General features: G+C 51.1%; 1 protein-coding gene across 6 annotated transcripts in view; it reads right to left on the reverse strand.

The window, feature by feature from the left end:
* Positions 1-11,161, reverse strand: part of FAM120B (family with sequence similarity 120 member B) — a 60,593-nt gene extending 49,432 nt beyond the window's left edge. The window contains exons 1-3 of one of the 6 annotated variants that reach the window (XM_068676848.1): positions 4,931-5,027; positions 3,732-3,884; positions 965-2,010 (exon numbers count right to left, since the gene is read on the reverse strand). In XM_068676848.1, the coding sequence (XP_068532949.1) occupies positions 965-1,984 (1,020 nt within the window). In that variant the 5' untranslated portion in view covers positions 1,985-2,010; positions 3,732-3,884; positions 4,931-5,027. Of the gene's footprint in view, positions 1-964; positions 2,011-3,600; positions 3,885-4,930; positions 5,028-11,022 lie in introns of those variants that run through there. The other 5 variants (XM_068676847.1, XM_068676845.1, XM_068676849.1 and 2 more) reach the window with 5 other exon arrangements.
* Positions 11,162-11,727: the final 566 nt, after the last annotated feature.

An 11,727-nucleotide genomic window follows, 5' to 3' on the forward strand; every position in this document is an offset into this window, starting at 1 on the left:
AATGTAAATTATATAATCAGAGCAATATAATGAGGAAACAAAAATAGTCTTAAAGCAAAGATGCAAGATAAGTAAGAGACAGACAAAACAGGGAGTAGTAGATGACTAATACAAGGTACAAAAGCCACTACCTCCTGTAGCCTTTTTTTTTTTTTTTTCCAATTAAAGCTCAATATATTCTCTGAATTGCCATGAATTTACAGAGTTCTGCTCTAGGCTTACTGCTGTTGTATGAACTCCAATGCAAGGCAGCTCAGTTGGTATAAAGGTCAGTCCATGTCTTGGCAGCAGAGTTTTCTATTAGCCAGGCAGGCTACCTGAGCTAACACATCCAATCTGCTAGAGTGAGCCAGTCTGACTGTACAGCTTCTCACCCCACTGGCAGTGAATCTCTGCCCCCGTGGGAAGCCACATGTGAAACCTTAGTGCAGCCCTGCCCTTTAAGGATTAACAGGCCACTGCACTGTTCATTCAAGGACAGTGCGTCTGAATGGTAAGTCCTAAAAGCTTGAAATACAGATTTATTGGAAGCTTTCCTGTCTCCTCCACAACAGCAATTTTAACTCCTGTGTTCTTAGCGCAGCTCCCCTTTGGTACTTTGACTACACGTGCCAGCACAGCCCAGCAGACCACTAACCAGCTGCATCTGACTTGTGGGCTCTCAAAGCAAAAAGCAAGTTATTCCATGGTGCAATACAAGGAAAGCAATCTCTGTGCCCAGCTACCAGCCCAGACACATGCTGCTCCCTGTTATTTGACCTGACACTTCAGGAAGAAGTTAACTAAAATGTGCTGTATCTGCCCTTAGCATGATGCATATAATACTCCTAATCACAACTGCTCTTAGCAAGCAAAAGATTTTGTTCAAGCAAATTTAAATAAATAGGTGCAGTGTACTCATTACCAGCTTTCACTAAGTAGTCATGACAATAAAGAGACCACTGAACTTTAGAAGACAAGGTACCTGAAAGATTTCCTTATCTTGACACATGGCTGTTTCTTCTACAGCTGAGAATGTTTTGAGATGTTCTGCAGTGGGAGGAATCCATGGAGACTGCTGCCCAGGCAAAAGATAGGACTCCATTCCTCTGAGAAGTAATGTCTTGTCTGATCCCAAAGGCAACATCTCTTCCAAGTTTTTCAGGCTGCTGTACGAGCACGGAACTCTCGAGATGTAGTTTGCTACAGCCAGAAGTACATTTGTTCTTCTGTTGTAGCTCTTGTTCCTGGGTGGACAGGTGGCTAAACATTTACTCCAAAAGCCTTCCAACAAGCTTTCTGGAACAACATCATTGCCAAGCAAGCAAGCAAAGAGAGGGAGGTGTGTCAAGCTAAGACCCAATGCACGGCAAAGAGCTTCTCTGCAGTACATAACGGTGACCAGCTTGTCCAAGCAGAGCTTCTCAATGGAAAAATAGGGAGATGTATTATAGATGAGGTAGTCACTGTCTTGCCCAAGAATTCCTATGCAGTTATGCTGCAAACCGTACGCAGCCACCTCAAAGTCTGCCTCCTTCAACGTGCACACTGTTTTTTGACCGAGTGACTTCAGGGCATACCGTGTAAAAGTAGGCAACGCTGAGGGAAGAACGAACATTCCTCTCCCCGGTTGCTTCCTGTGAGTCTTGACAAACTGAAACAGCGCAGCTATTTCCTTGTAATTCTGCCACCTCCGTTTGATCCACTCATCTCTCTTCTTCTCTTCTACCACTCCATCGAAGTAAAACACCAGCGTGATACCGGCTGCTGTAAAAGCTTTAATAAAAGCCTCTAAATTGGCCAGGTACTCCCGCCACTGGCCACCGCACACCCAGGATTCCGGCGTGTACCAGTGCCTAACGCAACTCATGGCATCTACTACGATAACAGGTGGGATACCTGGGTGATCAATGCGATGCTTTTCCGCCACCTCTTTCAGATCTACCGTTCTGCAGGCATCAGGGCAAACTCTTGTCACAAACCCCTGCAAGCCTTTAATGCCCATGGTTGACCTCTGAAACTCACAGCAGCCTGAAAGAAGAAACATAAAAACAGAATTCCAAAATGCAGTACTAAGAAATATAATAAATTGCTAGTTTGTTAAACAAAGAAACAAACAAAAGAACATTTAGAAATTGAACAGGCATTTCTCTGCTTTTGCTAATTGCTTTTATTTTATTATTAATCTTGGCCTTTAAGCTGTCTGACCCAGTTTTCATCCCATCATCAAACTGGACATAAAGCCCGTTTGCTTTGCTTTCCACCTCTGTTTTTTGTATCAGTGAAAACTGTAATAATCAAAACATTTTCATCTGTGTGACTTGAGACATTTCAGGTGAAGTGTTAAAAAGTATACATTGCTAGAAAAACAAATACAGGTGTAATTAAAAGCTTTATATCATCTCAGCTGACAATGTGCAACACAGGAATTAATGGCTTGCTTTTCACACTAAAGGTGTATGAACATCTTGTATTTAGATGAAAAAAATACTGTTCTGAGTAACTTTGGAAACTGGTCTTGTACCTTGAGTGTTCAAATCGCTCAGCTGCCGTCACAGTTTACAGGCAGCACTCCATCAGTGTGGTACCACTCACATGCAACACCGACTTCCCCAACATTATTGGCACTGTCAGTTTGCTCTGAATCAGAAACTGAATTCACTTTACCATGCTGGCGTTTGAAGACATAGTTACGTTTCAAGACATGTTTAAAGAATTACAGGCTTACCTATACTTGATAAATCTACAAATTTGACTATCATTAATAGTGAAGTTACTTTATTAGGTGGGATTTCTAACATGCACAGCAATTTTGAACAAATCTATTTTAAAAGACATACATGCCAACTTTAGCTAGAAGATAAATAATTAAAAATCAAATTTCTATTTTTTTTTACGAACACCAAAAAATTGAAGCATAGCCTCCAAATTCTGTGGCAGAACTTTATTTGGCATCCTGAATGAACCAATATATGTGTCTCACAAAAAGAGAGTCATGGGATAAAATTAAAACCATAGATGACCTCTGTTTTTGTTTCTAGAAATCTCAATGCAAATTAGTTTGGCAAAGCTTTGACATTAGATGTGCTCTTTCCTCTATGACAACACCAATTTCCATTACCACACCACCATTTCAAAGGACCTTCCAATGAAAACTGGAAGTGACAACGCTGACTTTCTCATCACACTTTGTTTTGCTCTTTATTCTCAGAAAATCTGTTTTGCTTTTATTTTTATTTTATTTGAAAGTCAAATCCTTTCTCAGTTACACAGTGAAGACACTCATGTTTTAATTAATCAGGTACATTTTTTTGTTGTTGTTTCTCACACTGCTGGTTTCTGACATTTCAGTTACAGACTGTCCCAGGGGTGTTACAATAAACATGCTTCTGATATATACAAAAAAAAAGTTGAATTCAAACAAATACTGCGAATTGACAACTTTTAAAGGTATTTCAGTTCTTCTTCCTTGGAGTTTTAAATATTTAATACCCTTCAGATACAGTTTCTGAATACCATCCTCTTTAATGCAATATGAAATACGTGAATTTACATACAATGTAAGGCACAGGTACGCAAGGTAGGGCATTGTGTTCTCAAAAACATTACTTCTAGTGATACCTGGGTGCCTTTAACACTCCAGCCATTTGCGTTTCCAGGACAGCTCCACCTCTGACTGCAAACAGTTTGAGCGCTGGCAGGTTACCTATCACTTTCCATGGAGATCTAGCAGTGAGTGTGAAGATCTTCACCTTTCAGGCTCTAACGTGTGCTCTCAGACTAAATGATAGGAGTTCACTACACGGATGCAGTGCAGTCATTGCAGGTCTTACTGCTGCAGAAACGTGCTGTGCCCAAGCGTTACTTATAATTCAGTACAGATTCTGGCCTTAGTGGCTGCACACCTAGAGCAAGAAGTGAGGTAGAAAAACTTACTAGCTGTACCATGTTATATTAAGTTCAAAGCGTAATTTCCTTTCACCTTCAGACTCTTATATCTGAAGCATTCCTCTTGCCTAACAGTTTATGCAAGTCTGTGACACTGACATTATCAGAAAAATCTCCAGGACCAGTAACAGCTTGGCCTAATCAATAGAAAGTTAACAGCCAAGCACGTAGGCAAGACTCATGGGTGGTGTTACCATTTTATCATTATCACAAACATCTGCAGAAAACATAGTATTAATAAAAAGATTGTACGTTCTTCCACCCATCCTGTTTTTCTTTTTTTCATCCAGGAGCCTCAATGTAATGGGAAACCCTCTTCATATACATTCTGATACTGTGGTGAAACCCACCACAGTATCAGAAAACATAACAAGATCTACTGCCTTGAGCAGAAGGTCAATAATGGTAGAAGAGGGACTGAAGTGCTGGATGTTGGAACATTGTTTCATAAGAGTGGCAAACCTGTGAGCTTTGTGCAACAGACGAACCGTTTAAAGCCGGATACTTATTTTTTTGTGAAACTGAGACCTCAGGTTTGCACGGGATCTCAGCTGCAAGGCTAAAAAAACGTTCTTTATTCTCAGAAAATACAATCTGCAGGAAGAAGAAAAAAAAAAAAAAAAGGAAAGAAAACCCTCCCCCACCCCAGTAATCAGGGGTGTCTTCCTTCCTTCCGATGTTTACACAAGCACCAGGATCCAGGGGACACCCCAGGAACCTTCGGCAGGCCGAACACCGCTGACTTTATGTCGCCAGCCCCCCCCCCCCCCACCACCACAGGGATGTTATCGTCCCCCCGCGAGGCGCAGCGCTGCTGCCGCCACCCCCAGCCGCCCTCGCAGAACACCCTGAGGCCGAGGAGGGACAAGGGGCAAGGTCCCCCCTCTCCCTTCCCGGCCTCAAGGGGCCGAGCCTCCCCCGGGGCCATGCTGCGAGCGGGGCTCCCCTCACAGCCCCCCCCGCCCACCCGCCTCGGCCGTTAAACGGCACCCCCGGCACTGACCCGAGCCTGCGCTTCCGCTTCCCCGCGGGCGGGGCTGCGCATGCGCGCAGCGGCCGGGCCGGGCCGCGCTGAGGGGCCGCGGGCAGCGCAATGGCGGCCGGGGGGGGTGGTGTGGGGGAACGGGGCCGCCCGCGGCTCGGTGCCCCCCGGCATCGTGCGGGCACTGTGGGGCTGAGGGGCTCGGTGTGGGCCGGAACGAACCCGGGCAGAACCAGGGAGGGGGATGTGAAAGAGGCACGCGCAGTGAAGCAGTTTAAAAAATAATAATTATAATAAAAAAAGTCAGCAAAACACCCGCTGAGGCGGTTTGAAAATTAAAAAATGCCAACAAAACACCCCCTGAAGCAGTTTAAAAAACAAAAACCACGAACAAAACTACAACAAAAAACACAGAACCCCAAGCCACACGTCCAAGGTTTATGTCACCTTTTGGCCACGCAACCTATTGACTGACACATCGGGGGAAAAACAGTGGGATTTGGTCAACAAAGCGGCCCCTGGGACCTCGAGGGCAAAATCTGAGGGTTTTGAGGGCAAAACTGGGGGCCAGATTGGGTCTCCTGGGCTTTGTGGTGAGCGGGGAGCCCTGCGGCAGGCCCACCTCCGCCCTGCAGGCAACAGGTGGGGGCCTGGATAACTCCACATGTTTTCAGGGGGGAAGGAGGGGGCCGGGGAGCCGATGGAGGGCTGAGATCAGATGTTGCTGCCGGTGAAAAATTAAACAGAGCGGTGCTCTGGGGAGCACAGATTAATATATTTGGTGACTCCACGCGCACAAAGCCTCGCCATTGTGGCCGTGTCTGAATGCCTGTGAATAGGACGGAGCATATGTGGCCTGTCACCGCAGGTGCCCACATCTGTTCGTCTCCGGGCAGATGCTCTCAGAAAAGGGGAGAGCATTTCCAAAAGCACGGGCCCGCCCCATCCATACCCATCCTCTGCCTCGTAATCACCTTCTGCGGAGCAGTTTCAGCCCCCCTCCCCGCGCGTACGAAGCCGCAGAGAGATGCGGAAAGAAATGGAAACAACGCAAATTGGAAGTGGCTCGGAAAGCCCTGAAAACATACGACCAGACTGCTGCCACCCCCCAAAGTTTATTAGCAGCAGGTTTTGCGCTGCAGCCAGCACACAATACACAAGATGTGCGCACCGTGCGAGGGGGGTTGCGGGCCACACGGGAGCAGAAAACCCCTTCATGCATGAAACGCGGTACAGTACAGCGGCACGCTGTGCTGACTGTCACAGGAGCGGTCTGCTCCTTGCAGTAGCAGTTTGCAGATACTCTTTGGAGTTCTGGCTTAAGACGATGATAAATAAAGCCAGGGGAAAAGGAAGAGGGGGGTTCCCCATGAGAAATGCTGAACGCGGTAAATATTGCTACCAAGGTTGGTAGCAGAGGGGAATATTTCCAGCCATCCCATGAAATCTCATTGCCAGAGTGCAACACATTTTTCTGAGAAGTGCTATAACTCTTTTTTTTTTTTTTTTCCCCCGGTGTGCATGATTTGAGCCGGCTCATGGCCTGTCCCCCCTGCTCCAGGACACTGACACTGATGCATGCCAGGCCACGGCTCCGCAGGGGCCTACACTGGCCTTGCCTGATGGGGCAGGTGGTGTGCTTGGGATCGCAGGGTGTTTTGGGTTGGTTGGTGGTCAGCACAGGAACTGTGGTTTCTAGGATGCTTAAGGTCGCAAGCCTGGGGTTAAAAGGGGCAAACTTCTGTAGCTGTAGGGCTGAGCTGCACCCAAGCAGGGCACGGAAGGTGCGGTAACTTAAGTACCACACCTCTTCTGCTGCTGAGGTAAAGAAACAGGGTGGAAGGTTTGGGCTGTTTCAACAGATTGGAGGTCAAGGGAGTGAGCGGACCTTCATCCAGCCTAGGGACAGCCAGGGGAAGGCGCCTTCCCTGGTTGGGGTGAGTGAGCCCAAGGGCCTGGAGGATGGCAGGGAGCAAGGAGTGGGGGAGCTTCTCCCACGGCCAGCCCCAGCAGGGATGTGCAGCCCACCGCAACCCTTCCCCTTTTGGGAGCGTGCTCGCACACACACGAGTGGCCAATTTTATCCCTCGCAGTTTCCCACAAGCAAAATCGCGTCGGAAACGAGCCAGGGAGAAAACCCAAACAAACAAGTAGCGCAGGGGAGCGGGGGCGGCGGGGGGGGGGGGGGGGGGGGGGGGCTCGCTTTCTCCTCGTGTGCCATCAGAAAAACACATATAGGGGCCACTTTGGGATTTGCCCGGGGAAGGGTTGGAGAGCAGCTGGCTGCGGTAATCTCATCGGGAGACAAAGGAATGCCCCGCCGGTCCTAGGATCACAGGTAAACACACAGCCATTGTCATGAAAATGAGGGGCTAGGATAGGGCTGGAGCAGATGATTTGCGATTTGAAAAAAGGGGGCTGGGGGGGGGGGGGGGGGGAAGGGAGGGAAGGCCCGGAGCTGCTTATCTATCATCTGGCCTCTCTGTGTGCCAGCTGAGCCACGCGACTGCCCTTTCTTATTCTAATCAGCACATGCCTTTGCAACTTTGGGCTAACCTACATGCGCAACTTGGTAATCCCCCTCCCCGCACACGGCAAGCGCGGCCCCGCGCCCCCGGGGGACCGCGGGCGGGGGTCGGGGACCGGGGGCGGGGGGCTCGGCTCCCCTGGGGAGGGGGTGAGGGAGGGGGATAGGGGGGACACGGGCAGCACGGCGGGCACCGCGCCGAGCCCCGGCCGCCGGGGACGCGGCTCCCGGTTCCCCCGCCGGCCCCGGGGACACCTGACGGGGGGCTGCGGCGGAGGGGCTCCCGCATGCCTGCGGAGGGGCTAGGGGGCTAATTAAAATATTATGCACACTCGGCTACACATAGCTCCACACGTAACGGCGGCGCACCGTTCGCCATATGCCCGCAGCCCCCCGGCCCGGGCGAGGGAGGCTCGCAGGGCGGTGAATTCAGCGCCTCGCCCTCATTAGCAGCCCCCCCGCCACCCCCCACCCCCCACCCCCCCTTTTGGAAGTGACTTTTCCCATAATCTGGCTTGTTTGGAAATAGCGGCCGATGGGATGCTCTCGGCTTGCAAAGCCTCGCCGGGGAGCGGGGGCATCGAGCGGGACCCCCGGGGTGGGAGCCGCTCCCCGAGGGCAGAGCCGGGCCAAACCGAGCTGGGTCAAACCGAGCCGGGCCAAACCGAGCCGGGCCGGGCCAAACCGAGCCGGTGGAGGCGGGCAGCATCGCGGGGGGAGCGCGGTGCGGAGACACGCGGTTGGGAGCGAAAAAGCGCCATTTGGTTAGGAGCAGATGGCTGGCTAGGGGGCTGATCGCGTCTAAAGGCGTGTCATCCCCCTTCAGCGAGAATCCCTAAGGGCTCCCCTTGTCTTCAAAATCAATGAAAATTAAAGTGCAGAGAATGGATGAATAGTTAGACCTCGAGTCCCTCCTTTGTTCGCCTCAGCTACTGGTGGGCAGGAGTTAAACTACAACAGCCTCCTATAGAAACACTTAAGTTAAACAGTCTCCCCGTTAGCCCAGCATCTGAAAGAGAGAGGGAGAGGGGGGAAAAAAGCAGAAAAAGGAGCTTTCTGCTTGATTTCCCCAATACAGAATCGCGTGGCATAAATTAAGCCGGAGAAGAATGAGCGCCGTGGGCAGGATCCTGCCGGCTCTCACGGCGCCTTTCAGTCACGCTCAGCAGCGGTAATCGAGAAATCTGTGCCACGTCAATTTAACAAATACCCGGTACCGAAGGGGGGTTGTTAAGGATTTGGGGGCAAGGCTTTTTTTTTTTTCGGGGCTTTTTTTTTTTTTTTCGCTAGGTTAAAGCCCTCGCGCGTGTAACTTTTTATTTCCACTTTTTTAAGCAAGGGGATGCTACTGGACCAACTTTCTACCTCTCGTTGATTAAAAGATCCCTGGTGATACACCACGTCTCACCGACGTGTCACCTCCAAATTTCAAGAGATATTCCCCCCCCTCAATCCACTTGCTTAGTGGGGAGATCTTCTTTTTTTTTTTTTTTTTTTTTTTTTTTTCCTTTCCCTCCCCACTCTCTCCCTTTCCTGGGGATAACCCTGCAGCCAAGTTCGCGAAGCAGCGGCGAAGCCACTCGAAAAGATGTTGTCGCTAGGTGGCAAAAGTAATTTACGGTTCGTGCCGCCGGGGCTGCCGGGTGCGCGGCGCCCGCCCGCTGCCCGCTGCCCCCTGCCCGCTTCGGGGGTCGCTTTCCCCGTTTCGCCCCCGGTCCCCGGGCGAGAGCATCCTCGCTTCTGCCTGCCCAGAGCCTCGGCACGGCGCTGCCCGGCCGCTGGTGCGGGGGAAATGCAAACATTCCTGCACATTTCAGCTTTCTCTGGAGGGTCGGGGGCAGGGAGGGGGGCGAAGAGCCTTCTCCTCCTCTACCTGTGTACAGAGCGCTCCGTGGGCCCCGACTGGGTTTAAGGGAGGTAGAGGGGCTGGCTGCTTGGTAAAGTACCTGCCTAGGTTTGGGGTGGGTGCCGCAAACACCCCGCAGATGAATGTGGGCAGCCGCAGTCCTGGAGCAGTCGAGAAGAGCTGGGCTGAATGAACTCATTAGTGATTTTCTTTTAATTGGTATTACCCAGTGCTTTTACTTTAAGAAGTCTTTAAGATTTTTTTTTTTCCTAGCGCATTGTAAGATAATTTGTGATCAAGACATCTGCTTCAATGAAAGTCACATTTTGCCATGCAAATGCACGTTTCAACCCAATAAAGTCGCCATAATAAGGCTTTTAGCACGGCATACCTACAGTGAGGTTATTGTAGCCAAATCCTCTCCTTTCGCACACAAGCTTAATCTGTGCTGAAATGATCTGTTACAATTAAAATGACATTTACAGAGACAGTTACACCTTGCATCCTAATGAATCCGCCTGCGCCTACCGAAGGTGTTTAACAGAGGGCCCCAACAAAGTGGAAAACCCCGCTTCGAGTGACATGCCAGAGTCGCCCTCAAACTTTTATCCCCCGCTCCCATCCGTCATTAAGAAGCTGCTCAAAGGGTAATCATCCCTGCTCCTCTTTCACCGCCCCAGTAAACTCCTTTTCGATGTTTTTAAGGTCAAAACAAAAGTTCTAGTGTCTGATGGATATGTAAAAAAATAATAAGGTGACGGTTGGTGTGTAAAGTCTTTTTTTTTTTTTTTTTTTTTTTTTTTTTACGGAGGGGGGAAGTGCTGGAAGGGATTTCTTTAAAAAATGTGCGGACATTGTTGTAGAGGCAGTAGCGTGCGCCGAGGGGAGCTCTTTCTCTCCCTCGCATTGTGCAGGGAGCAGGTGCTGTCTACATTACCATACAGCTGAGAGCACAAAGAGCTAACTGATTCAGCCCTCACACAATAACAAACGGCCTTAATGACAGCCACGCGAACGACACACACCAAACTCACTTTTTACTAAGCTGAAGCAGGAAAAAAAAAAAAAAAAAAAAAAAGAGAGAGAGAGAGAGAGGGAGAGAGGTTGCTGGTGATGATGATAATAATCATACAGGGGTGTAGGACCCGGCAGGAGCGGGGAGCTCTTTCCGCCAGCGGTGGTCGTGGGGACGGGACCCGCAGCGCCCCGCTCCCGGGACCCCCCCGGGGGCGGCGGGCAGCCGGTTCCCCCGAGCCCCTCGGCTCCCCCGAGACCCCCGGCTCCTCCGAGCCCCCCGGACCCCTGAAGCCCCCCGGACCCTCCGAGCTCCCCGTGCCCGTGCGGGCGGGACGGGTGCTGCGAGCGGAGCCCGGGGCAGGGCGAGCCGGGGCTGGGTTCGCTCGCATCCCCCCCCCCCCGCTCCCAATTATCCCGCTTATACCGGGGGCAATGCGGTGTGAGTTTAAAGGGATCGGATTTCCCTCGCTGCCGCCCGCCTCCCCCGTTCCCTTTAAAGCCCCTCGGAAGGGGGCACGGTCGCCGGGCGACTTTCGGGGGGCACGGCGGCGCTGCCCGCGGCCCCGGGGGCTCGTTCTCCCGGTGCGGAGGGGGTGCTGCCCTCTGCCCGGAGCAGGAGGGGGATTCTCGCGGTTACCAAATTTGCAGGAATGTAAATGAGCACGTTTTGTGAGCGCGGAGGGGAGAGGGGGAGGAGGGTTGCACATTTTACAGCTCACTGACCATTTGGCGATCCATTGAGAGGAGGGTTTGGAAAAGTGGCTCCTTTGTGACAGCTCTAGCCAGATTGGGGGGCTGCTCATTTGCATCTCATTAGGCATGCAGGCGGCCGGCGGGATATAAGGGAGGCAGGCGCCCAAGGAGAGGCAGATCCTTAGCGCTTCACCCTCGGAGAGAGCCGCCGAGCCGCGGCGCAGAGCAGGCACCCCCTGCCCCCCCGCAGGAGCACCCCCGGACACTGCTGCTGCTGCCGCCGCCGCCGTCGAGACACGAGCTTGTTGTAGTTGGCCGGGATTCCTCTAAAACACAAAAGGAAGCCCACGACGACGAACGAGAGCTTCGCTTCTTTCGCAAAAAAAAAAAAAAAAAAAAAAAGAATAATAATAATAAAAAAAAAAAAAGAAAGGGGGGGGATCAAGGCTCCGACGTGACCCGCAAGCCGCCGCTCGCCGCCTCCCAGCCCCGACGTGCGCAGGGCGAGCGCAGCCGCGCAGAGCCGGAGCCGCTCCCGCACCGCGCCGCACCGGGAACTACCGCGCTGCCGCCTCGGCAGGGATTTCCACAGCGCCGACTCCTTTTTTTTTTTTTTTTTTTTGTCTGTTTTTTGTTTTTAAATCTTCCTCGGCAAGCCTTTTCTCTGCCTCAGTTGGGAATTAAGTTGCTTTTCATTTTTTTTTTAATTTTTTTATTTTTTTTCCTGGCGAAAAG

The sequence above is a fragment of the Anas acuta genome, chromosome 3 (genome assembly GCF_963932015.1).
Source record: "Anas acuta chromosome 3, bAnaAcu1.1, whole genome shotgun sequence".
Taxonomy (NCBI): Eukaryota; Metazoa; Chordata; class Aves; order Anseriformes; family Anatidae; genus Anas; species Anas acuta.